Here is a 27,200-nt window from a genome sequence, read left to right on the forward strand (position 1 = left end):
TATACTAGACAATAAGTATAGTAAATTAAATTCTAAATAAATGTTTACCAAGTATGTATAACATTATAATTTCTAGTTTAAAATATGGATACAATTACAGTTAATCCAAAAATTGCCAAACTGATTGCAGAAATATTGGTACCCAGATCAGGAATGCTGGGTTCCTGTGGAGGAATAAAGTTAGTTGCTTGTGCAATGTTTGAAACCTCTGAGGTGACATTGGGTTCACGGATGGCTTGAATTGCAATATAGAATGTGGTACCATTCTCTATTTTAGAAGGTTCTGGTTTAAATTCAAAATTTTCTACTGAGCCAGCCTCCTTAGGTATCAGACCAGAAGTATTTATTAAATCAGCTTTATCAAAATTTTCTTGGAGGTCCAGGACATGTTTGCTTGTTCTTATCATGTAGCTGTCAGCTGGAAAACAAATAGATACTTCAGATATATTAAAATCACTAGGATGGCCTTGCTGCCACCACACTGCCTTACATTTAGAAACCTATCAGAAAAGCATATTAGGTTTTAATTATGGAAATCCCATTAGCTTTTGTCTGGTTATTCCATCTTTATTGTAAGGACAAATGTGTGAACAGTTTTTCTTAAAATGTAGAATTCTCTAATCCCAGGAAATTTTAATTCAAAATCATATGATACTAAAAAGTCAGAATCTAGATTCCTTTTTAGGAAGAGAAATATAAGGAGTTGCATCTACTTTTTATTTTAGAACAAGGAACATAATAGTATTCTAGGATAGTGAAGATATTCAGTACCCTATCTCTGTGTCATTTCTTATTAAGTTAAAAGAGAAAGTAATAGGATAGAGGAGAAAGAGAGATGATAAATGGAGTGGGAAACAGGGATAAGGATAACCAGCAAAAGGAGGCAGAGAGACTGGAATGTGTACTAATTAAACATGTGCTAAGTAGAAAGACAAACATTGCAAGTTCTCAATTATTTGTGGGATCTAAAAATCAAAAAAATTAAACTCACAGACATACAGAGTAGAAGAATGGTTCCTAGAGGCTGGCAAGGGTAGTGGGGGACTGGGCAGGAGAAGGTGGGGATGGTTAATGCGTACAAAAAAATAGTTGGAAAGAATGAATAAGACCTGCTATTTGATAGCACAACAGAGTGACTATAGTCAATAGTCAATAATAACTTAATCATACATTTAAAAATAACTAAAGCAGTGTAGTTGGGTTGTTTGTAACATAAAGGATAAATGCTTGAGGGGATGGATACCCCATTCTCCATGATGTGATTATTTCACATTGCATGCCTGGATCAAAATCTCATGTACCCCATAAATATATACACCTACTACGTACCCACAAAAATTAAAAATGTAAAAATATAAGAATAAAAAATAAAAGTATGTATGTGCTAAGGACCTAGACAGACCTTAAGTAGCACCCTAATTTTACTTACTAGCTGTGTAATAAAAAGAAATGTATTTCAGCTTTCTTTCTTTTTTTTTTTTCTTTTCTTTTTTGAGACAGGGTCTTGCTCTGTCACCAGGCTGGAGTGCAGTGGTGCGATCTTGGCTCACTGCAATCTCCAGCTCCCTGGTTCAAGACTCTTCTGCCTCAGCCTCCTGAGTAGCTGGGATTACAGGCATGCACCACCACACCCAGCTAATTTTTGTATACATATATATATATTTTCAGTAGAGAAGGGGTTTCACTTTGTTGGCCAGGATGGTCTCTATCTCCTGACCTTGTGATCTGCCCACCTCGGCCTCCCAAAGTACTGGGATTACAGGCGTGAGCCACTGCACCCGGCCTTAAGCTTTCTTATCTCTAGTTTTTTATCTGTTAAAATAGAGATTCAGTTATTCAAATTATTCAACAAATATTTATTAAGTGCCTACTATTCTAGTGGTAAGAATTATAGATGATAATGCATGATGCATGTTTACTACAATTTAATAAACGGTAAATTAATAAATGTTTGAAATGTTGGCCGTTATTTTATCAAGAAAGGAAAAGAAGATGCCAACATAAATATTTCTTTCTACACTGCTTTTCAATATCTACCATTCATGTAAAAATATATTCTCACATTCTGAAATGTGATGAAAAATAAAACACCAGGTGTTCTTTTTTGATGTAAGGACTTTGTTTTTAATTTTTCCATTAAATATTGAAGGTATTTCAAGTGTGTGGTGAATAACTTTTAGTGTATTTTTAAAAAGAATTCAGGTCCTCTGCTTAACATTTAGTTTCCTCTTAAATAGGCCTTATCAATCCATTCTATTATTCTTCACAAAAACCCTGTGTTTCACTTAGGTAGGTCTCCTCTCTCTCTCTCTCTCTCTCTCTCTCTCTCTCTCTCTCTCTCTCTCTCTTTCTCTCTCTCTTCTCTCCACCTGTCTATTCCTTATTTTGATTAGAATATTCCATTGTGAAATTTTGCTTTCTTGACCTTGCTCATATAATTTTGTTCTTTCTCTCTCCAAAACGGTTGTGCCTCCTTCTCCATATGTATGCAAATTGTATTCATTCCTTAAGGTCCAACCAAGCCCAACTGCATGAAGTTCCATCCAAGTATTTCATTCACCCTGATGACTCTCTTCATGAACTTCTCTTTCATGGAATGGAGTTTTTCAGATACTTTAGTAGAGGTTCAACTTTTCATTCTGATTAGATCTTATTATTTTTTGGGGTAAAGACTGTGTTTTGTACTCTTCGTATCACTCAGGGTACCTGGTCCTGTGTTGACATGTATTTGATCTCCTTAATTACTTGACCAACAATACAGTTGTTGACACCCAACATGATAAAATTAGAAAATCATAAAATATTAGAATTATATCTACTTGTTTTAGTAATTTTAGGTGATCTAATCTAATTTGTATATTTGACAGGTGTGGAAATTGTGTCCCGGGTAATTTAAGTGCTTCATTTGGGTTTACATAGACGTTCATTTATTCTTTAAGAAACTGCTACTACCTTACTTTTGGAATATCTACAGGTAACATTTAACAGGTACCACAACCTCTTCCTATTCTTCCTAAGGAAAGACAAGATTAGATGCCACCTATTTTAGGCATTTGTGATAATACATTACTGCTACTTTTAGTTCTTATAATCAGCATGAGGGATATTTGTTATTAACCCAATCTTGAACTGAAAGTTTGGTTTTACTGAATTCACTATAGAACTAAATATTTGGTTAAGAAATTTCATTTGTGGCTTTTTCAGTGGCAATGGTATTTTTCACTTTTTTTGATTCTGCCATATGTTTAAGGGTCATACCATGAGAAAATAAGGTATTTCAAAAGCTGTCATAAGATTTTCAACACTGAAATACAAAAACTCTGTACATATTCTATGTTTCCTCTGACTTTAGAATGATTTTCTTCTTGTATAATAACGATAAGAAATGCAGCTTTGAAAATGCTACATAGTGAAAGATTAAGAAGCATCTTTTCTTTTGAGCGTGTACAATGAGGGGTTTATTGTAACCCAGGAGAAAGAGTACTGAACTCTGGTGTTTTAGCACTAGCAATCTCTGAGGTATTATGTATATGTATATTGCATATTGCTTTCATTTTCCCAATCTTAAAGGGAAAACAGCAAGACTGGCATTATCCCATAAAAACCTACTAACCTACACAATATTGGAATATGGTAGGCATTCAATAAATACTGATTGAATTCAGTTAAATTTCAAGCAATGATAGAAGTAATTTAAACTTTTTGGAATGAGGGTCATTTATTATTAGGAACTTTGAATAAATGAGATCTTTTGGCCTTGAACTTTATTCAAACTCCATGAACAAATCTTTCAAACTAGTGAATTTCTGTGCACATGAACATCTCTCTGTGGACACCTTCACTTCTCTTGGGTAACTACTCTCATTCTTTAATACTCAGGGGTAGTCTTCTCTGGGAAGGCTTTATGATATACTCTGATTTTAGCCTCTAACTAGGGGTTTGTGGCCCACCTATGGGTTGCCACATGATTCTCTGTTTATAAAAGCATATGTCTTGTTATACGTAATTATATGTTTACTTGTGTGTCTTTTGTACTTAATTGACTGTTGAGAGTATAGATCATTTCTTAGGAATCTAATAGGGTGAAAGCTCAACAGAAGGTTGATAAATGAATGAAACTGTGCAAGTACAGAAATACTTAAAATTTGGGGGAAGATAATGCAACAGAAAGCTGTTAACTGTCCTCTTAATTTCTAAGCTGCTTCAATTTCTGACAGACAATTTGGCATAATAGAATCTGATATGACTGGGTTAGAATTGTAAATTACTAAATATAGAAAGAACTTGGTCCAATTAACTCTTACAGCTTTAGTTTTCACATCTGAAAATAAAAAATGGCCTTTGGTAGACAGTTCATAAATGTTATTTATAAACGGAACATTAGAAAATTCTCAGCAAATGAAAGTCAATGGGATTTCTTTTAGTATATTTTAAAATATAATGTCAAACTTACCTCTTCCTTTATCGAGGACCTTGCCAGGGGCAGTCCATGAAAGTTGAATACGATCTCCTTGAAACTTAGCATCCAGGTCTACAATTTTACCAGGTGGGAACACCTGAGAATGATTACCATTAGGCGGCACTGCTGATACAGTAAACGACCCTCCAGAGGCGAATCTGCTGAAGTCGTCCATTTCAGCTTCTGCCACATCTTCTTTGACTTCAGGTTTGGGTAGGTTCGGTATAATTTTTCCTACCAAGAAAAACTCTTGTAATATTTCATTTTTTCATGTCTACTCTTTTTTTGTTTTTGTTTTTTGAGACAGAGTCTCTCTCTGTTGCCCAGGCTGGCTGAAGTGCAGTGGTGCGATCTTGGCTTACTGCAACCCTCGCCTCCTGGGTTCAAGCAATTTTCCTGCCTCAGCCTCCCGAGTAGCAGGTTCTACAGGCGTCCGCCGCCACGCCCGGCTAATTTTTGTATTTTTAGTGGAGACAGGGTTTCGCCATGTAGGCCAGGCTGGTCTGAAACTCCTGACCTCAGGTGATCCACCCTCATCTGCCTCCCAAAGTGCTGGAATTACAGGTGTGAGCCATCGTGCCCAGCCGCCATGTCTATTCATAGTGCAAGCTGATCTTGCAGCTGTAGAGGATTGATATTGATTGATGGCAGACTTTGAAAAAGTAACAGCTTTTATTGAGAAAAAGCTTCTTTATTGATATTTTAAAATTGATGAGGAAACATTATGCTATGTTAAAACTATCTTTCAACCTATCTGTCTCTACCACTTGACTGCAAATTCTTTGAGGAATAGGATTATGTTTTGTCTTTGTAGCTCTAGCACCTAGCACAGTGCTTGCAATATAGTAGATGCTAAGTAATTTTTTTTTCAATGTAAATGAAATGAACTCAGGGGGATGTGAACAAAATATGTGGAAACATAGGTCTTTGCTAGGTCTACTAATAACAATATGGCTTTGAAACATACAGATGATTACAACGTTATATACTTGGGCTTTCTGTAGTACATTATATTTTCAATGTTTGCCGTGTGCAATTTATCTAAACACCTGGCACATTTCTATTTTAGTGCTACTTACCATTTTCAGCATAGCCCGGTATATACAGAGCTTTATTCTGTTGTTGACTTAGCCTAGCTGTGTTTTTTCTTGCCTGGGCATGCACTTTTAAACTGTATCTACCATTCCCATGGTAATCTGTAAAATACCTTGAGTAGATGCCATCATTCTTGACAGTATCAGCACCTTGATAATGAAATGTAAAAATTAGTCATCCCATAAAGTAAAAATGACAGTCATATCTGTTTATGAACACTGATAATGTTAGTAATTTGGGAGACAGTATGTAGCACAGTGTTTTAAGTACATGAATTCTGGAGTCAGACTATTTTGGTTGAAAGCTTGGGCCGCTTGCTAACTCTGTGTTTTTGGAAAAGTCTAATTTATGGTAGGCATTCAATTAATATTAGCTGTTACTATTATTTCATAAAAAATACTTATCAAAATAAGAAAACGCAACTGGAGAAAGCATATATGAAACACTGACATTAATGAAAATAGAGAAAAATTGTGCTCTTAAGTTCCATGGAAAAAGTAAAATTGTTCATAAAATTTAAAAATGGCATATGTGCTATGTCTACAAGTTGTCAAGATAACTGAGAAAAAAGTTTTTAAAACATTAGGATTAAAATTCATTTACTTAAAAATGTGATTCATTAGAAAATACAGGAAATATTGACTTCTAGGTCATAGAACGGTAGGAGGATTTTAAGTTTAGTGGAAGTTGATGCAGATTCTTATTACCTGCGCCATTGTCCCAGAGCTCCAATGTTACTTGATGTCCATCTTCATTTTCTATAATGGCTGTTACGTTGATTCCCAGAACAGGCAGAAACCCTTGAGTGACTCGTGCATAAACAATCACTGGGCTAGGATAATGAGCTGTATTTTGACTTATGTGAGCAGTTGTAATTACTGGGAGTGTGGTAGGGCTTCTTGCTCGAGTGGTCATTGTCACAGTTAGCAATTGAGATTTGGTATGATTATTTCGAAGGCTGTAAGTCCAAGTACCTGTCTGAAATATTAAAAAATATATATATATCTGAGAGCTTTGGTAATATTTTCCTACTTTTTGTTTGGAATACAAAATTATTTACAAATTTAAACAGAATAATAATCATGATTTTTAATATTGAATTTCACAAACAGTATGAATATGAATCCCTAATTATTCCATTTGATTTCTTTATTACAGATGATCTGTCATCATTTTAATATTGGCAGTGTATAAGATGTTATTTATGTTATTTTCATCTTTTAAAAATAGAAATTGATTAAGAAAACTTAGAGAACATAAAATAATAGACCTACCTCTGCAATACCTGGTATTCGAAGACGGATAGATCGAATATTTAGTTTATCTTCTTGGAAATCTGAGGTAGTATATTTTTTTCCTTTTGGATCTTGAAGAATTATTTCCGGCTTTTGTATTGTCCATGTGACAACAAAGAAAGTATCATTTCCAACTGTACTATCCACAGGCACTGTACCATTTATCCATTTCTTCCCTGGGATATCCAAGGTTTTACTTTCCAACTGTTGGATAAACAAAAACAATAAACATATGAAATCCACTTGTTATCATAGTTAATGAAATTTCTGAGTTTAGTCAGTTTAGAGTAATTTTAAATTTGTTTTTAAGATTTCAATTAGAATAAGAATTATTTTAAATAATTTTCCAAATACAGAGAATAGAAAAATTCAAGAGAAAAAATGGCTTTAAGTGTTATGGAAAATCAAATTCAGTAAGGATGTTTTTCTTCTGCATATTTGAAATATTTTCGGGCAAAATAATTATTAGAGAAATAGGAGTTAATAATTAGGATAATATAAATTTATTACAACTGTGAGAAAGAAAATAATTTTTTTTATTACACTGACCTGAACAGCCTGCTGAGAGATGTTGCCACTTCTAGATGAAATTGTGCTGAAAGCATCAATAAGGCCATTTATGTCCTTATAGGCATAAAAGCGATGTCCTCCTAAAATTGAATTTTAAGTGGAAAAGTCGTATTTGTTATTTTGCTCTCATCAATACACTTTAAAATCTATTTTAAAATTTTGTTTTAAACTTACAAAAGATGAATTTCCCAGCACTTTGTGAACTTTCATTATATCAGTGTCCCTTATGTAATCCTACAATAATAACTAACACCTTGCTCAAAATAAGAAAGATAAGATTAAAAGAAACTTTAAAGAATGGGCCAAATTGTATTGTCTTTACATCAATCAGTCATCAAATGTAAGTGCCCGCCGCATTGGTAAAACTGGTGTAAGCACTAAATAATGTTATAAAAATGAAATTTAAGATAGTTCTTCTGAACCGGCTGTTTATTTTCTAGTTGAGTCTAAGGTACACCAAAACAATTAGACAATTACAGTCTACAATAAAGTAAAAATTAAGTGAAGGAAATAAATAATGTAGAAATTAATGAAGGGAGAGATTACTTAGGTGTAAGGAGTTAGGAAAGACTAGATTGCAGAGGGCAAGAATTAACACAAGTGACTGCCACAAATACAACAATCAATATATATTTATTTAATTGATAAATGGCAGAAAGATAAGCTAGAAGGTTATTGAAGTATCCCAGTCAAGGAATTGTAAGAGCTGGATTATAATGGCAGTGGTAGAAGGATTGTATAGAAAGGTGAAATACAGAACTGTTTCAAACTAAGATTTAGCAAGAGGTGAAGCAGGAATAGGGTAGTATGATGGAAGAGCTCTGAATTGATAATCAGGACTCTATGGCCTTTGGCAAATCATTTGCACTCTCTAGGTTTCCATTTCCTCATCTATAAAAGAGGATTGTCAAAATCCCTACTGTGTGATTGAGTAGTATTTTGGAATTAAGCAATAATTTTTGACTTCCAGTTGAGTAACCATAGAGAAATAAGTTTCTGTTTAGTAGCATTGGCAGAAAGTAAGTGGGGAATGAAGACAGCAAATGTTAAATAACATCAGAAAAAAACTGGTGTATGAAGTGGAAGAAAAGGAAAAGAACTTAATCTAAAGGATGAAGAAGGGACAAAGATTAATTTTTAGGATAGGAAATTTTTGAGCAGATTTATAGAGAAAGAGCTTCTGGAATGGGAGAGACTAGAAATTTATTTTTTTATTCAAACTATATTCCAAAAGTTTACTTGTCATATTTGACAGGGTCTCCAGTTCTCTGTCAGCAGACGGCCCCAGAGCAATGGTGTGGATGATTACACCACTTTGTTTTACCTCTTCAAAGCATGATCTCATTTGATTATCTTCCCCATCTGTTAGTAATATGATTTCAGAACCCGAAGTACTCTGATTACTCTGGGAAATTGCCTGATAATGAAAAAGCCAGGTTATTAATTGTAGAATGTCATATCTATCTATCTATCTACTTATCTATCTATTATTTTTGAGACGGAGTTTCGCTCTTGTTACCCATGCTGGAGTGCAATGGTGCAGTCTCGGCTCACTGCAACCTCCACCTCCCGGCTTCAAGTGATTCTCCTGCCTCAGCCTCCCAAGTAGCTGGGATTACAGGCGCCCACCATCATGCCTGGCTAATTTTTATATTTTAGTAGATATGGGGTTTCACCATGTTGGCCAGGCTGGCCTCGAACTCCTGACCCCAGGTGATCTGCCTGCCTTGGCCTCCCAAAGTGCTGGGTTTACAGGCATGAGCCACTGTTTCTGGCCCATATCTTAATATATTTAAGATAAGAATAAACCTGTTCTTCTAGTCCTTGCATCAGAGTAAGCAAAAGGAAACTCAGCGAAGTCATTTCAGTCTGAGTTGGCATATGGAAATGAGTGTAATTTACAGTGGTCTTGTAAGTTTTCAAAGCTAGAGTGTCAATACTTCTTCTAATCCTCTCAAATATACTCTTGCTACCAAAGGGAGGAAAAATAAGCACTTAGAGCAATGCCTGACACACAGTAAGTATTCACTGAATATTAGCTATTATTGTTGTCAGTATTATCTAAGAGGTAGGTGGGGTGGAGGCAAGTGACTCAGGCAGTTCTAAAAGACTGCAGACTAGATATTATCTGGAAAGTCATGACCAAAGGTGGGTGTGCAAATTTAAACAGTGTATTATGTGCTTTAAAAACACATTTTATTTGATCACTTCTGAAGACTCTCAGGATTCCCTGGACAAAAAAACTTTGACCTATCGCAAAGAAGAAAGTTCCTAATTTTGTCAATTATTACAAATGTATTTTTTTTTTTTCATCTTTTCCTAACTCCTACCAAGAGATTTGGCGTTAGATACCTTGAGAGTAAATTCCAGCTCTGCCATTTGCTAAATAGAATAGCTAGTGTTTAGTTTTTCTCAAGACTTTATATTAAAGTATATACATGTATATTATATAGTACATACATGTATGTAAGGGTTATATACATTTATAACAGAGTTTTATACATAGATTAGTGTAATGATTAAATTTATGGACTTTGGGGTCAGAAAGACCAGGTTTTGAATCTTATATCTGCCAGTTTTTGACTATATGATACTGAGAAAGATTTAATTACTGTGCACTTCAGTTTTCTTATCTGCAAAACTGGCATACTAATATTACTCAACTTACAGAGTAATGGTAAGGGTAAAATAAGACCATGCATTTAAAGCGCTTAGCATAGGCAATAACGTATAATATGATCAGTAAATGTTAGCTATTATGCTATTATTGTTAGAATTTTGTAAGTAAAATGCTTATGTATTGATTAGTTTTATTATATAAGTAATTAAGAGCTGTTTATAGCTCTGAATGTGATTTGACACCATCTATTCAGTGATAGACTTTGTGGTCAAGGTATCATAAGATATATATCAAGGCTGGGCACAGTGGCTCATCCCTGTAATCCCAGCACTTTGGGAGGCTGAGGCAGGTGGATCACCTGAGGTCAGGAGTTTGAGACCAGCCTGGCCAACATGATGAAACCCCATCTCTAATAAATTACAAATCTACAAAAAATTAGCTGGGTGTGGTGGCGGGTGCTTGTAATCCCAGCTACTCAGGAGGCTGATGCAGGAGAATTGCTTGAACCTGGGAGGCAGAGGTTGCAGTGAGCTGAGCTCATGCCACTGCACTCCAGCCTGGGCAACAAGAGTGAAACTCCATCTCAGAAAAAAAAAAAAAAAAGATATATATCAAAATATGTTTAAAAAAATACATGAACCAATATGTGTAAACATTGTAACATATTCCTAATTTACAGTGCTTGTCGTATTTTAGAACTGAATAAACATATATAGTAAGAATTATAATTATCATAATAATAAACCTTTCTTAAGGATTTATCTTACATAATGCCTGCAATTAAATGAGATAGATACTATTATAATCCACATTATCTTGGTTGAGGAAGCAGATGTTCTGAGTTGAGTTACTTACTCAAGGTCATTTAGCTAATAAATATTAGAGCCAAGATACCACATTTGTCTGCATCCACGTCCTGCCTTCTTAAACGAACACATTTAATCACAAATAGACACAATGAAGAAAGTTGAGATGTAGTATTAATCAATAGCCTGGATAAGACTAGCAAGCTCCATTTTGAGGCAAGGAGAGGTCAGTGAAGGAAGTAGTTTTCTGTTTTTGTGACTTAAAGCATGACAATAAATAGGCTTAAATGAAAGTTAGGTTGGAAGCAATTCAAATGAGTACTGGAGGCAATTGGGTATAGTGCTCCAAGAGTGCTCCCAATTTTTCGAATTCACCATTTTAATTACATTAAACTTCAATCTATGTTTGTTAGGTTAGGTACTATACTGGTTACAGAGCTGCTTCTATCTTTGTGATCTTTCCTTTCTTTCCTTCCTTTCTTTTCTCCCTTCCTTTCTCCCTTCCTTTCTCCCTTCCTTTCTCCCTTCCTTTCTCCCTTCCTTTCTCCCTTCCTTTCTCCCTTCCTTTCTCCCTTCCCTCCCCTTCCCCCTTCCCCCTTCCCCCTTCCCCTCCCTTCCCCTCCCTTCCCCTCTCTTCCCTTCCCTTCCCTTCCCCCTTCCCCCCCTTCCCCTCCCTTCCCCTTCCCTTCCCCTTCCCTTCCCCTTCCCTTCCCCTTCCCTTCCCCTTCCCTTCCCCTTCCCTTCCCCTTCCCTTCCCCTTCCCTTCCCCTTCCCTTCCCCTTCCCCCCCCTTCCCCCTTCCCTTCCCTTCCCTTCCCTTCCCTTCCCTTCCCTTCCCTTCCCTTCTTTTTTTCGACAGGGTCTTGTTCTGTTGGCCAGGTTGGAGTGCAGTGACATGATCATGGCTCACTGCAATCTCTGCCTCTAGAGCTCAAGCAATCTTCCCACCTCAGTCCCCCAAGTAGCGGGGGCTACAGGTGCACACCACCATGCCTAACTGATTTTTTTAATTCTTTGTAGGGGCAAGGTTTCCCCATGTTGGCCAAGCTGGTGCCTACTCCTGAGCTCAAGCGATCTGCCTGCCTCAAACTCCCGAAGTGCTGGGATTCAGGGGGACCCACCATGTCTGGCTTATTTTTGTGACGTTTTAATTTTTAAAAAATTTTAATGTATTTTTTATTTTTATTTTTTTTTGAGATAGAATTTTGTTCTGTAGCCCAGACTAGAGTGCAACGGCACAATCTTGGCTCACTGCAACCTCCGCCTCCTGGGTTCGAGTGATTCTCCTGCCTAAGCCTCCAGAGTAGCTGGGATTACAGGCCTGCACCACCACGCCTGACTAATTTTTGTTTTTTAGTAGAGACGGGGTTTCACCATGTTGGTCAGGCTGGTCTCGAACTCCTGACCTTGGATGATCCACCTGCCTCGGCCTCCTAAAGTGCTAGGATTACAGGCATGAGCCACCGCGCCCAGCCTCTTTGTGATTTTTAAATGTCAATTTAACTTGATAAACTGGGTCTGTCTTTATCCATCATATGGAAATGTTACTAATTTCCCTTTTCCATAATCCCCTCAGTGGCATTTTTTTCTGCTCCTTGAAACTCAGACTGTGGGAGTATTAGAGAAATGGGGAGCTCTCCAATAAAATCATGATTGTGTGCACCCTGAAATTTTCCCCACTTACTTAACCATTCCGCAGTGCAACTTAGCACCTCAGGAGTATGTCATTGGAATAGCCACCCTCAGAGAGGGTGTGGCTGTAAACAGATACTAGGAGAGGTTATTTTTTTCTTCTCATAAATGATTTACCTTGATCAGGTCATAATAATATTAATTGAGGGGCCCATGAATGCTTGTCCTTTGTGCAAAGGTAATTGGAGAAAATTAAAAACGATAGTAAATGGCAAATGATATTTTAAAAATATTTTATTTTACCTGAAATCCTGCTTTGAGTCCCGCACAAATTGAAGTGCCGCCACTAGGTTTTTGAGGCAGGTTTGCAGTGATCTTTTGGTAAGTGTTCTCATCAATTATTTTTGTGAGATTATTTTGGATTTCAGCAGAACTGTCAAATGTGACCATCCCAACCAAGGATCCCTTTTCAATAATTTGAATCAAGTACAGTTCTGCTGCTTGATTCATTCGAAAGAGACGGTCTTCCTGTAAGAAAAAGGTGTGAATAACTCACAAGACTCTCCAAATCTTGATGGATTAATGAACGACAAATCATTTATAGGCCATAGATCATGATAATAATTGATTGGTTGTATTTTAAAATTTAGCTTCTTCATTTTATTTTAAAAATTTAAAGAAAATCTTAAAAATTCAGTTATATTTGAAAAAGCCTTAAAAATCGATACCTTTTTATTTAATGGTTTTACATTGAGGAATTTCTCCTAAAGAAATAATTTTAAAAATGCATACAAAGATGCTCATTTTAATAATAGCAAGTGTAAATCTCCCAACTGTCCAACAACAGGGGATTGCTTGCCTAATTATAGTGTGGGCATGTTATACAAGCATTAAAAATTATGTCATGGAATCTTTTTTTTTCGTGGGGAGTATTAAAGATATATTAAGTAAAAAAATCAGATTATAAAACATTATATAAAATATAATCATATTTTTGAGAAGGGAAAGCAAATACATTAGCAAAGAAAAGACTGAAGTATCATATTTTCAATGACAGAATTATGGATGATTTTCATTTTCTTGCTTGGCTCTAATTTTTGTAGTTAGAACTAAAAGTTAAGGAATAAAAATGATTCATAATCCAATACCTTAATATAACAACTTTTTAATTTTTTGAGATGGAGCCTTGCTCTGTCACCCAGGCTGGAGTGCAGCGGTGCAATCTTGGCTCACTACAACCTCTGCCTCCGAGGTTCAAGCCATTCTCCTGCCTCAGCCTCCCAAGTAGCGGGGATTACAGACATGTGTCACCACTCGCAGCTAATTTTTGTATTTTTAGTAGAGACAGGGTTTCACCATGTTGGCCAGGCTGGTCTCGAACTCCTGACCTCAGGTGATCCACCAGCCTTGGCCTCCCAAAGTGCTGGGATTACAGGTGTGAGCCACTGCACCCAGCCTACATTTTTCTGTTAGCATATTGTCTTCTAGTACTTATCTATATAAAATTATGTGCTAAAATTTATTAGAACATAAATACATATGTATGTTTGTTACTAGAACTGAACCTAAGATTATATTTCCATCAGCTTAAATACTTAATACTTACATTTCTAGTAGCTTAAATACTTAAATAATTTAAGACAGTTAACTAAAAACTATCTTACTCTATACATGCTTCCAGATTTATCAAGTACCAAACAGACTACACGCTGTTTGGACTGGAGCAATGAAAATGTAGGACGAGGTGGTGAATTTATTTCTGTCATGGGAGATAAATGCTGAAAATCTTCAGAGCTCATGATTACATCCCATGTGCTTCTGTGATTGCACATTTTGTTCTGTAGGTTTGGAGCTTCTTTATTGTGTGTTTTTTCAGTACAAAATTCAGTCACCTGGAAAAAAAAATCAATTAGAAGACAAGATTACAATAACTTGTGAGGCATCAAATATGTAGTTATCTGTCATACATATCCTCCACAGATTTTATCTCCTGTTAAAAACTACTTTATAATCTAACATTCTGACATCCATTTGCATACTTGAATGGAACAGAAGCAAGGTAAAGCTATCAATATGTACTGGTAAAGATTTTTGCTGATTCTTTTGGCTATAGATAGAAACATCAGTGGGGCATTGTGGCAGCTGGCACGACTGCTTATGTTAACTTTTTACTTTCCCTTCTAAACTTTGGGGGAGCTCAAGCCTTGAATTAAGTTTGAGGAAAAAGGGGCAGGGCTTGTGATAATTTCTAGCTACCTCCTAAAAATGGTATAGAGAAAATGGTCTTCTTTAATTGTCTAGGTATGTTCCATATCATCATAGTTGATCAAAAAACTTGAGGACAGGTATTCTACAACCTGGATCGCTACTGGCTCTGGCAAATTTTGACATAAAGTTATACTCCTGAGAAAGGAATGAAAGTATAGGGAGAAAATGAGGAAATGTAATTATTTGTCTTTTAGAGGCAAGTGGTGAATTGTATCCAGTAATTCTGCCAATGAATATTTCATTACTATAGAATCTGTGAAAATGTTTTAAGTATTGAAAACGTAGTAACTTGGAAAAATGTAGTCTCCAAGAAGGAATTCATCTTGCTACTGCAAGATGAGCCTCAGCTTACAAGAAATATTTTTAGTAGTGTCATTTCATTATTTTAATGCCCTCCCAATGTAAAATATCCAGATGTAAGCTCAGAATTAGAAGAACTAAATTATTACATTTGAATACCTTTTATCTAAGTTTTATGAATTTGTTTTGTTTCTGATATGGCTGATACATTTCCCAAATGGGGTTATATTGGATGGGAGAAAAATGTAGTTTGCAATCAAAGCAGTGATTCATAACCAAGTCTTGCTAGTATGAAATGCCTATCAAACCTGGTTCCTCTTTCCCCTACCACTGCCAGTGCCTTTATTTGGGCCTCTTACCTACCTGTTGCCAAGGCCTTCCAACTGGTCTCCCTTGCCTCCACTATCAGCTCACTCTATCTCATCCTTTAGAATTAGTAGGATTACCTTCCTGAAATAATTAAACTTATCACCAGTCTAAAACTGAGAGGATAAAACTCAAACACCTTAGCTCTGTATGTCCCCATTTTTTGTTTCAACCTCATTTCCTGCCTCTTACTCACCGTGTATTCTTTGCTTCTACCATACTGGATTTCTTTATATCCTTAAAATATGTCAGAAACTTTCATTAGGGTCTGTGCTAACCCAAATGGTAATTTCGTGCAAATCAGAAAAAGCACCCCTTTCTCAAGTTCTTTTACTGTTATCTGCCAGAAAATTGTTCTAATAAATGTTAAAATCTTAATGACCATGATGCAAATAATTTAGGCAATGCTGAGCTTCCAGAATCATGAACAGCATCCCTGCCTTACTCCACTCTTTGCTTTTGTAAATCTGTTTCTTTGTATAGAATACTCTTCCCCTTCTCACTTTGGCAAATACATACTCACTTTTCTCAAATCCCAGCTCAAAACTCACTCTTCAGAAACTGTTTTCTGACTTCCAGTTGGCAATGGTTACTGCTTCATAACACTGGGGTCATATCTCTATGTGTCTTCCCACTTAATAATATATACTTATTTTATCATATCTCTTTCTCCCTAAACTGATTTTCTCAAGAACAGTCATCTTTAATTATATCTGTGTTCCCAGTTCTTAATGCAGTAAATACTAGGCATGAAGTAAGAATCGTAAATAATAAGGATGACTGTTCAACATATTAGATCATATCTTTCCTAGCTCTGAATTCATGCCCTCAGTACAGATACTATGCAATATATTTATGTTATGATAATTAGAAGTTAGTGTTATTCTGGAAATGTAACCATTTTATCTCTGGGCCATGTCTTGTATAATTAGTTGCCCTCCATATTTCAGCTCCACAATCTTCTTCATTATTATTTATGTACCATGTAGGCAGCGTGAGTTATCTCCTGATAGTAAATGCTTTTGGAATTTATAGTATGGATCAGGCAGTACATACAGTATTGTAGTTATCCTCTTCTGTCACATGATTTGATATCTATTTGTACGCATTGCTCCAGATTTAGCAGATAAAAGGGAACATTCCTGACTCAAGTGTCAAATGTAGTCATGCCTTTTATCATTAATGCCCGACGGTCCAAAGGAATTTTAAATTTTATCAGAGATACTAGGCCTTTACAAACTTCTGTCTATAGAACTGTTTTGGTATTGGTATATGAAAACACCAATCACTACCAACAAATACAGAGGTTTATAAAGGTATATGGCATATACCTGTGAAAATTTGGTATGTAAAAATTTGCTTCTTTGAAGTAAGTTAGTCCCACTATTTACAGGTAGTGTACTTTGTTTTGATTTGTTGTTTTTGATAAGTTTCATACATTTTATATTTTAAAATATTTTTATATGTTTAGAAATGTTCATTAGGTAAGTATAATATGTTTGGATTAATTAAGATTAGGCTTATCCATGGGAAGAAACAACTGGTTATTTTTCAAATATTTAACACATTTTAAAAATTAAAAATTTAAAGTTTATATTGCATTCAACTTGTGCTAAACACTATGATAATACTTTACATTAGCTCTTGTAAACCCAACATGAATGACTATGTGAAGTAGGTATTATAATTCCTATATAAAAGATAAGACAACTAAATCTCAGATTTAGCAGTTTGCTCACAGTGGACACAGCTTTAAAATGACAGACTGGGTTTCGATATCAGCTCTATCTGACTCCAAGACTCCAAGGTACCTATTCTTATGCACTAAGTTTTACATATTTAAACCAGATATTTCAGGTCAAACGTTAGTTTTCAACTTTTTTGTGGTGTGTTATTATTTAATTGGTTAGACATATTGGTAATTGTGATTTTTTTTTTCTTAAGTCTGTTCAGTGGAGGAAGAGCCCTATGTATTTTCACAATACCACTTTGCAATAGCTTGGCGTGCTTTAGTGTGAAGGTAATGGAAAATCTAAAATGTCAATCCTTTTCAAAGCTACATTATAAATTACTTTAGAAAAGTAGTATGGCTAACACTTAGAAAACAAATTAAAAGTAAGATTGTGACTCTATACAGAAGTCCACAGAAGTCAATGAAGGAAGAGATGTATTCTAAGAATTTATTGTATGACTCCAGTGAGAAGGCTACAGTGCTACATTTGAATAAAAGAAATAGGTTAATAAGAAAAGATAGGGTAATTTCCAGAGAAACCCTGATACATGCCAGAGAAAATGACCTCTAATTAATTCCCTGAGTAATTTTCTGCCTTTCTATTGGTACCCATAATTTCACAGTAGAAAATCCAGTTTCTCTAATTTTTTTTCCCCATGGATTCCTTTGAGAGACTGGAAAAAAGGTACTTACAGAATCAAGATTTTGCATAAACATAATGGATTCCTTGGCAGTCTGGGATCTGTTTGGGATAAATGTACATTTTGCTTCATACAGCCTCGTCTTTGGGTTACGTCTGCATGGTCGTTGTATACAGCTGCCCCCCTGGCATTCGTTCAAAACCATGTTAACACCAGTAATATGAGTGGAACATCTATGAGGAAAGAATTAGATTATATATGTATATGAAGACTTGGCAAATCATGAATGAAGACCAACATCCTAAAATTTTTCCTTCAGTGACAACTGCCATGGATCATGTACTAAACATTACATTTTGACAGAAATAGGCACAATATTCTACCTCAATTTGTAATCAGTTTCAATAGAAACAATGTTGTCAGTTCATATTTATTAAACATGCATTGATCATTGTGATCAATAAATCTATTATCCTTGTGACTTTGAGCTAAAGATGATAATTCCTAATCAGAGGGATGTTGTAAAGATTAGATGAGTTAAAAGGCACAGTGGAATTGCTTATTAATAGGAAAGTCAATATTATGCTTAAAATCCTTTTCAATTTCCATATGTGGTATTCACAGTTTTGTGTTTATAGCATTTTGTAATCTATATTTTGAGAACCACTTCACTAAACTGGTGGAAGAAATAAAACTAAACCCTGCATGAAAAGGCTTGTGCCTTCAAGCCATTTGGTCCTTATGGTAAAAATAATTGTCCAGTCCCTGGCAGGGAATAGGGGGCAGGATTCTAAAGTTTCTGTTTATATGCAGGATATCCTACCATTCTGTGTTAATGTTAAACTTCATGACATTAATCAATTTTAATGAATTTGTGTTGCAAGAATTTAGGGACATGGTGAGTCATATTTCCCAGAGGGTTAGTTCTTGAGTAAGCCTGAAAATTAAACTTAGATATGACGAGACTTCACTGCTTGAAAGTGCCTGACATGCAGTGGGAGCTCAATAAATGTTTTAGATACTTGTTTTTACTAATGTATCTATTTTTATGACTGATTATAAGGAAACTCATTTATTTTTCATGAATTTATAAAAAATTTGTTGTTTGATACATTCTTTGTTTAGCTTTTACTTTACGCCAGGTCCAAGACCAGAAGATTAAAAAAATGTGCAGTTCTTAAGAATGTTAAAGTCTAATGGGGAGAATAAAATTGTATAGACAATTACTGCCCAGCGACATACGTGTGAGAGGAGCCCATACATGCTGTGGGAGCATTCTTAAGGGAATTTAATCCCAAATGGAGGGAGAGGAAAGACATTTAAGTAAGAAATATTTAAACGGAATCTTAAAGGATGAACAGGCATTATTTGAGTAAGTGAGGAGTTGTGTGGGATGAGGTTGAAAGAAATGAATGTCCTGCACTGAGAGGAGCCCAGTCTGTGTGAAAAACTGTAGGAAGCTCAGTGGAGATCAAACGAACAACACAATGGAGATGACGAGAGGCATTTTTCCATTACCCCTCTTTCCTTGAATACATTTTTCATCGCAAAGACTTATTTCCTATTACATTAACTTCCATTGTTCTTCAATATTCTTTAAATACTCTATGTGCTTGATATTTTTAACTAAGTTTAAACTTCTCATCTATTTGTAATAGTGCCTGCAGCACTTAGAGTTATATTTTTAAAAAATCAACTTACTACCTTATCCTTATGAAAAGTACTTTTTCTTTAAGATCAAGATTAAATGAAAAGTATAATACGATATTTACAAAGAAGCTCTAGCAGCCTAACTGATTTCAGTGAAACAGATTTACCTTAAAAAGTGATGAATCAAGTGTAGCAAAGGAGTGGGTAGGGTTGAATACCTATTCTCGGATATGTTGGGATTTAGGCTACGGCTTTTTCCTTTCTCCTCTGCCCATAACATGTTACAGCACAGTCCCTGTGAATACTGAAATTATTTCCTGTTTTTGATTCATCTTGATGCCAAGGTGGAATCTCTAGAATTAATTGGTGGCATACATGATGGGGCAGGTTGGATATTGCAATGAACTGTTTGAACATTCTCAGGTAGTTACCTGAGATAGCCTTTGTTTGCCTAGCATAGAAAATTAAAGAGTCATAAGTAAAACATTTTGAAAACAGGTTTGCTCAATACAATGATACCTTGTTGCTTCAATAGTGTTTCTTCTGGAAATATAGAATGGCTGGTCCACATTATACTCATCAAATACTCCCCACCGGAGATGGGCCCACTCATGGACAAATACTCTACCTGTGAGAGAATACTGCCACTTATACATTTATAGTTACAATATTTTAAGACAGTTTCCTTATATTTCTCTTAAACCTCTCCCCAACCTAACTGAGTCAAGGTACTCCAGAAATTGATGCCTTTTATTAGGCCAAAAAAGTTGAAATGAGTTGGTGCCAATAAATGACGCATTTTGTTATTAAACACACACACACACACACACACGCACACACAGACACACACACAAAGAAATATAATTAGGAACATAACTAGCATATTTTCAAGTAAAGGTATTATTTACTACCTATTTTTTTCTTCTTAGTTTTGTTTTCTTAAGCGACGGAATCTTGCTCTTGCTCTGTTGCCCAGACTAGAGTGCAGCGGCATGATCATAGCTCACTGCAGCCTCAAGCTCCTAGCCTCAAGTGATCCTCCTGTGTCAGCTTCTTAAGTAGCTGGGACTACAGGTATGCACTATCATGCCTGGCTAGTATTTAAAATTTACTTTTAGTTTTTTAGAGACTGAAGGCTCACTCTGTTGTCCAGGCTGGTCTCTTATCTCTTGGGCTCAAGTGATCCTCCCACCTCAGCCTCCTAAGTTGCTGGGATGACAAGTGTCAGCCACTGTGCCTGGCCTCTTTAAATTTTTTAAAAAATACCATTAAACATAGTGTTATTTTTTTTCCACCAGCGGAAATAAGAACAGAAGTACATCTTAGATATCTCTACCTCGAGGCCCATAAGTAAGCAAATTATTAGTCAACAAGAAGTTTGGAGTAAAATGTATATATTGTCCTTTATCTCCACATTGTCCATATTGAAGTGTATAGGGATCATCTCCGTATTTCAGGTGAGGATCAGCAACTAAGACATCTGCCTAAAAAGCAAAAGAACAAACAAAAACAAATTCCAAGAGCAATAGAAACAAGAGATTTTAGAAAATAGGACTTTTTTCATATACATTAAGAAAAGTTATATTACTAATTACTAAATTAGTGATTAGTAATTATTAAACAATTACAGATATTAAGTTTTTAAAAGCACAGGAGGAAAAAAGCAGTTTAGGAGTTAGATGAAATAGCCTACCTGGTCATATGATTCTTGTTTTGGGATTAAGTACTCAGATTTTGATTTCCAGGTTATTGGAACTAAAATGCTTACATTCCTGAAATAAGCTCTTTGTTTGGTGGCATGAAACAGGTAAGCAGATGCTTCAGTTACCATTTCCTGACAAAATTTAAAATACCTTGTGGTAATAATTTCACAGTGAAATGAATATAACAGTACATATATAACTAGATGAAGCAAATCTAAGCCTCTTTTCCCCGAACATTTTGGGAAAACTAACTGAAAAATAGATTGAAGTTTTCTATAGTTCTTCAGTCTGTAAACTCCTTATTTTCACATGCTCAAAACCACGTTTTAAAATTTTTTACCTGCATTCAGCATGATGGGTTGGAGATGGAAATTAGGGTGCTGGGTGAGATGTCAAGGTGATTAAGACTGGGAGCCTGTTGGTAAAGTTGTTTATTTGATCAAACAGAGTTGCTTCTGGTTGTTTAGATAAATTGGGAGTTTAAAGTTTGGTAGATTATTGTAATTGATGTCAATTGAAAAAAAATTTGCTAGATTTATTTTTGGTTATCTTCTCCTATGTAGTGTTTTCATAAAAGGCAAAATTTTACCAAGTAGAAATGAAAATAGAAATACATAGGTTTCATTGGCTTCAGATCCCAGTTTTGGCACTTATTGTGAGATTTTTACAAATCACTTCATTTATGCAAAGGTAATAATTCTTGTTTTTGAATTCCTCATGGAGATATTGGGAAGATCAAAGAAGACAGTATATATTAAAGTGATAAGTATAAAGTGTTTTTTATTATACTGAATAATACAAATAAAGAAGGTACATCCATTAAAAATGTGTCATTTTTTCTTTAAGATACATATGACTTTTTACTTTTCCAGAGTTTGAACAAGTGTGAACAACTGAAAAAATGTATAGGATAAAACTCTAGGGCTTAAGTGTAGATTAGTTAGCTAAACTTTATAAAAGTAACTTTATGAAGATAAAATTTGAGAATAATTTTCTACTTGCTGTAATGTCTTTCTGTTAGCTTAACTAGTTGAAAAAAAATATTAGTTCAGCCTTTTAATAATTCATTGGGGAATGGCCAATAGTATTAACATATAATAAAACACATTTAAACTAAGCAAGTATTAATCTGACAGTTTAGATAAATGCTATATAAATGATAAATGCTGTTGAAGCAATTTTGGAAAGTTATCACTCAATGAATACCTACGCACCATGAGTTGAAAATACTTATTGAAATAAAAATATGTGGCTAATAAATTTTTCTCTTACCTTTATGTTTTGAATGAGTTTTTCATCTTCTGGTATACTGGGATTAATTGCAATGACAATGCCATCATATCCATTGTTATTTAAAGTTACCTGCGAGCTTTTCAATACAGGCAAGAGAAGCAAGGATAGGAAGAGAATCACCTTCAGACTGAACACCATTTTTGCACGTTGCAACAAACCTTTTGGAAATGTACAAAGGGCATTTATGTATCTGCTTAACTCAGGAATTTGCATCAAGACCAAAATATTTGCATAAAGTTAGTATAGTAGATTACTAAAATATCTTGGAGTTGCTAAGTAGCAATAGGGATTATGCTGAACACATTTATCATACTTTCTAAGACAGCTGGGGCATTAATATTCATTGGATTGAGTAATTCTTTTAGATTGTGTAGTTGTCATCATAATGGTGGGAGATCGTAATTGTCATCATAATCACCATCAAATAGTATTAGAGATGGTATTTGTTTATAAAGAAGTACAATCTGGAGGGATGAGGAACTATAATTAAAAGAACCAGGAAACAGTAGATTAAAAGGCCTGGTTTAAAAAAAGAATAAAGGGATTGGAGTAGGAGTGACAGTGGATTAAGGGTTTATATTCACTCTTTATGGGAGTAATATAAGCACAGTGGTTGGGAATAGCTAAGGGGAATTTTATTTTTATCTTTTGCAATAACTAGTTGTATATTTATTTCAGTTTTCAGATAGCGTTGAATGTTTTACATACCTGTGTAACTGATACTTAATATGCTTCAATTAAGCTTTCTTTTTTGGATTGAATGCAAATCTTCCTTAGCTTGGAAGAGCTGTACTCAGCATTGTGAGCTGGCTCCGCAGTCAGATACATGTAAACCTGACTCTTGCCTTGGTCACTCAACAATCAAGTTATTCTTTGTAAGAGTTGTGTGGCTCTTTTTAAGGCTAATTTCTTTTCTGTGATATCAGACTAATTATGGAATGTTGGAAGAATTAAATGAGATAATCCATGGAAAGTACTCCATAAAAGACTTCTGTCACCTAGTAAGCATTCAAGACATACTATCCATTATTATTAAATATTATATATTATATTATGAATACAAAGCTTGCTGTAAAATTTTGCCAATTGAATTCTATGTTTTCATTGTTATTTTATAAAACTTTTAAATATAGTCTTCCAGTGTTTAACAGGTGAACGAACTTGCCTGAGCTTTCCTGAGAAATGGTTAGAGGAAAAACTGTCAGAATGAAACTATAACCTTTTAAAAAATGCTCTTGATTATCTCCATCTATTGACAGTATCGTATCCTTGTTGGTTCAGTTTAGTGTGGCCTCACCTATAAAATCTTCCCAAATCATTTGCACTAAAAGTAATCTTACTTCCTTTGTACTTGTTTGAACCAGTATATTTATATACTACCTGTATAGCATTTATTATTATTAATATACATAGTATATCTCCCTACTAGATTGTAAACTCTTCTTTGGAAGAAAGAGATTATTTTTTTCTGAGTGTAACCTATCAATCTCAATTTCATTAACTGTTATATGAGGACAGTAATAGCTATCTAGAAGAAATGTTTTGAACATTAAATGAAATAACCTGTGGGAAAGCACCCATTATAAGTGCTGGTACATAAACCTCAATAAATTTATTTTTTTCTTTTCCTTATTCCTTATAATTCATATGAAAAATATGTGAGTGCTTCTATGTGCCAGGCCCAGTGCTCTGCTCTTTAGAGAGTACTGAAATGAGTAAAACACAGTCACTGCTTCCAAAGAACTTGACAATTTGTTGCATGGATTCGATTAGAATACAAAAAATTAAAATAGAAGATGAAGTAAGAAAAAATTCTGTAAGACAGCTACAAACACAGTGCCAGGAAGCCAAAAGTTGGGTAACAGTTTTTCTTTTAAAAAAGTTTTTTATTTCCATAGGTTTTTGGGGAACAGGTGGTAGTTGGTTACATGAGTAAGTTCTTGAGTGGTGATTTGTGAGATTTTGGTGCACCCATTACCCAAGCAGTATATGCTGAACCCAATTTGTAGTCTTTTATTCCTTACTCCCTTTCCACCCTTTCCCCCTGTGTCCCCAAAGTCCATTGTGTCATTCCTATGCCTTTGTATCCTCATAGCTTAGCTCCCACTTATGAGTGAGAACATATGATGTTTGGTTTTCTATTCCTGAGTTACTTCACTTAGAATTAATAGCCTCCAATCCCATCCAGGTTGCTGCAAATGCCGTTAATTCATTCCTTTTTTTATGGCTGAGTCGTATTACATCATATATCTATGCCACATTTTCTTTATCTACTCGTTGATGGATGGGTATTTGGGTTGGTTTCACATTTTTGCAATTGCAAATTGTGCTTCTATAAACGTGTGTGCAAGTGTCTTTTTCATATAATGACTTTTTTCCTCTGGGTAGATACCCAGTAGTGGGATTGCTGGATCAAATGGTAGTTCTACTGTTAATTTTTAAAGGAATTTCCACACTGTTTTGTACTAGTTTACAAAACTAGTACTAGCGGTAGTACTAGTTTACATTCCCACCAGCAGTGTAAAAGTGTTTCCTTTTAATCACATCCATGCCCACATCTACCATTTTTTGACTTTTGATTATGGTCATTCTTGTGGGAGAGTAAGGTAGTATCATATTTCGGTTTTGATTTGCATCTCCCTGATCATTAGTGATGCCGAGTAGTTTTTCTTATGTTTGTTGGCCATTTATGTATCTTTTGAGAATTGTTGATTCATGTCCTTAGCACAATTTTTGATGGGATTTTTTTTTCTTGTTAATTTGTTTGAGTTCATTGTAGATTCTGGATAGTAGTCCTTTGTCAGATGTATAGATTGTGAAGATTTTCTCCCACTCTGTGGGTTGTCTGTTTACTCTGCTGACTTCTTTTTGCCGTGCAAAAGTTCTTTAGTTTAATTAAGTCCCAGCTGTTTATCTTTGTTTTTATTGCACTTGCTTTTGGGTTCTTTGTCATGAAATCCTTGCCTAAGCCAATGTCTAAAAGGGTTTTTCCGATGTCATCTTCTAGAATTTTTATAGTTTCAGGTCTTAGATTTAAGTCCTTGATCCATCGTCAGTTGATGTTTATATAAGGTGAGGGATGAGGATCCAGTTTCATTCTTCTACATCTGGCTTGCCAGTTATCACAGCACCATTTATTGAAAAGGGTATTCTTTCTCCACTTTATGTTTTTGTTTGCTTTGTTGAAGATCAGTTGGTTGTAAGTACTTGGGTTTATTTCTGGGTTCTTTATTCTGTTCCATTGGTCTATGTGCCTATTTTTATACCAGTACCATGCTGTTTTAGTGACTATGGTCTTACAGTATAGCTTGAAATCAGGTAATGTGATGTCTTCAGATTTCTCCTTTTTGCTTAGTCTTGCTTTGGCTATGTGGGCTCTTTTTTGTTCTGTGTGAATTTCAGAATTGTTTTTTCTAGTTCTGTGAAAAATGATGGTGGTATTTTGATGGAAATTGCATTGAATTTGTAGGTTGCTTTTGGCAGTACAGTTATTTTCACAATATTAATTCTACCCATCCATGAGCATGGAATGTGTTTCCATTTGTTTGTGTCATTTATGATTTCTTTCAGCAGTGTTTTGTACTTTTTATTATAGAGGTCTTTCACCTCCTTGGTTAGGTGTATTTCTAAGTATTTTATTTTATTTTTTTGAAGCTATTGTAAAGGAGTTTAGTTATTGATTTGATTCTCAGCTTGGTCACTGTTGGTGTATAGGACAGCTACTGATTTGTGTATATTAACTTTGTTTCCTGGAAGTTTGCTGAATTCTTTTATCAGTTTTAGGAGCTTTTTGGAGGAATCTTCAGGGTTTTCTAGGTCTACAATCACATCATCAGCAAACAGCAACTGTTTGACTTCCTCTTTACTGATTTGGATGGCCTTTATTTCTTTCTCCTGTCTGATTGCTCTGGCTACGATATGAATAGAAGTGGTGAGAGTGGGCATCCTTGTCTTGTTCCAGTTCTCAGAGGGAATGAATTCAACTTTTCCCCATTCAGTACTATGTTGGCTGTGGGTTTGTCATAGATGGCTTTTATTACATTGAGGTATGCCCCTTGTATGCTGATTTTGCTGAAAGTTTCAATCATAAAGGCATGCTGGATTTTGTCAAATGTTTTTTCTGTGTCTATGGAGTAATCATGTGATTTTTGTTTTCAATTCTGTTTATGTGGTGTATCGCATTTATTGACTTGTATATATTAAACCATCCCTGTATCCCTGGTATGAAACCCACCTGATCATGGTGGATTATCTTTTCGATATGTTGTTGGATTCAGTTAGCTAGTATTTTGTCAAGGATTTTTGCATCTATGTTCATCAGAGATATTGATCTGTAGTTTCCTTTTTTGGTTATGTTCTTTCTTGGTTTTGGTATTAGGAAGATACTGGCTTCATAGAATGCTGATGTCTTCAGCTACCAGGGTGAGTAGGGAAGGACCATCAGGTGGGGGCAGAGCTAGGTGTGTCTGAGCTTAGACTCTCCTTGGGTGGCTCTTGCTGTGGCTGCTGTGGAGGATGGAGCTGTGGTTCCCAGGTCAATGGAATGATGTTCTCAGGAGGATTATGGCTGCCTCTGCTGTGTCATTCAGGTTGTCAGAGAGTAGGGGAAAGCCAGCATCACAGGCTTCACCCAGCTGCCAAGCAACCCAGAAGGCTGGTCTCACTTCCATCGTGCCCCCAGGCCCCCAAAAGACACCAAGTCTGTTTCCAGGCAGTGGAAGAGCAGGACTGAGAACTTGCCCCAGGTTACTAGCCTCCTATGTGTGAAAGT

General features: G+C 35.4%; 1 protein-coding gene across 1 annotated transcript; it reads right to left on the bottom strand.

The window, feature by feature from the left end:
• Nucleotides 1-77: 77 nt before the first annotated feature.
• Nucleotides 78-22,567, bottom strand: LOC103224501 (calcium-activated chloride channel regulator 1-like). Its single transcript, XM_007978073.2, has 14 exons — nt 22,409-22,567; nt 21,127-21,267; nt 20,770-20,917; nt 19,953-20,061; nt 17,836-18,016; nt 14,141-14,368; nt 12,780-13,004; nt 8,659-8,836; nt 7,399-7,499; nt 6,829-7,053; nt 6,262-6,532; nt 5,539-5,703; nt 4,454-4,693; nt 78-418 (listed from the first exon to the last, which is right to left on the bottom strand). The coding sequence occupies exons 1-14, from the start codon at nt 22,565-22,567 to the stop codon at nt 78-80; spliced, it is 2,712 nt and encodes a 903-aa protein (XP_007976264.2).
• Between the last annotated feature and the right edge of the window lie 4,633 nt (nt 22,568-27,200).

The sequence above is a fragment of the Chlorocebus sabaeus genome, chromosome 20, assembly GCF_047675955.1.
Source record: "Chlorocebus sabaeus isolate Y175 chromosome 20, mChlSab1.0.hap1, whole genome shotgun sequence".
Lineage (NCBI taxonomy): Eukaryota > Metazoa > Chordata > Mammalia > Primates > Cercopithecidae > Chlorocebus > Chlorocebus sabaeus.

Excerpts from the sequence above, each read along its gene's own strand:
- LOC103224501 (XM_007978073.2), bottom strand. The coding sequence starts at position 22,567 with ATGGTGTTCAGTCTGAAGGTGATTCTCTTCCTATCCTTGCTTCTCTTG. Across the intron at positions 7,054-7,398 it reads TCTCTCAGCAGGCTGTTCAG|TTGGAAAGTAAAACCTTGGA; the intron begins GTCAGTGTAATA and ends TTTATCCAACAG. Across the intron at positions 4,694-5,538 it reads ACCGGGCTATGCTGAAAATG|GAAAAATTATACCGAACCTA; the intron begins GTAAGTAGCACT and ends TTTTCTTGGTAG.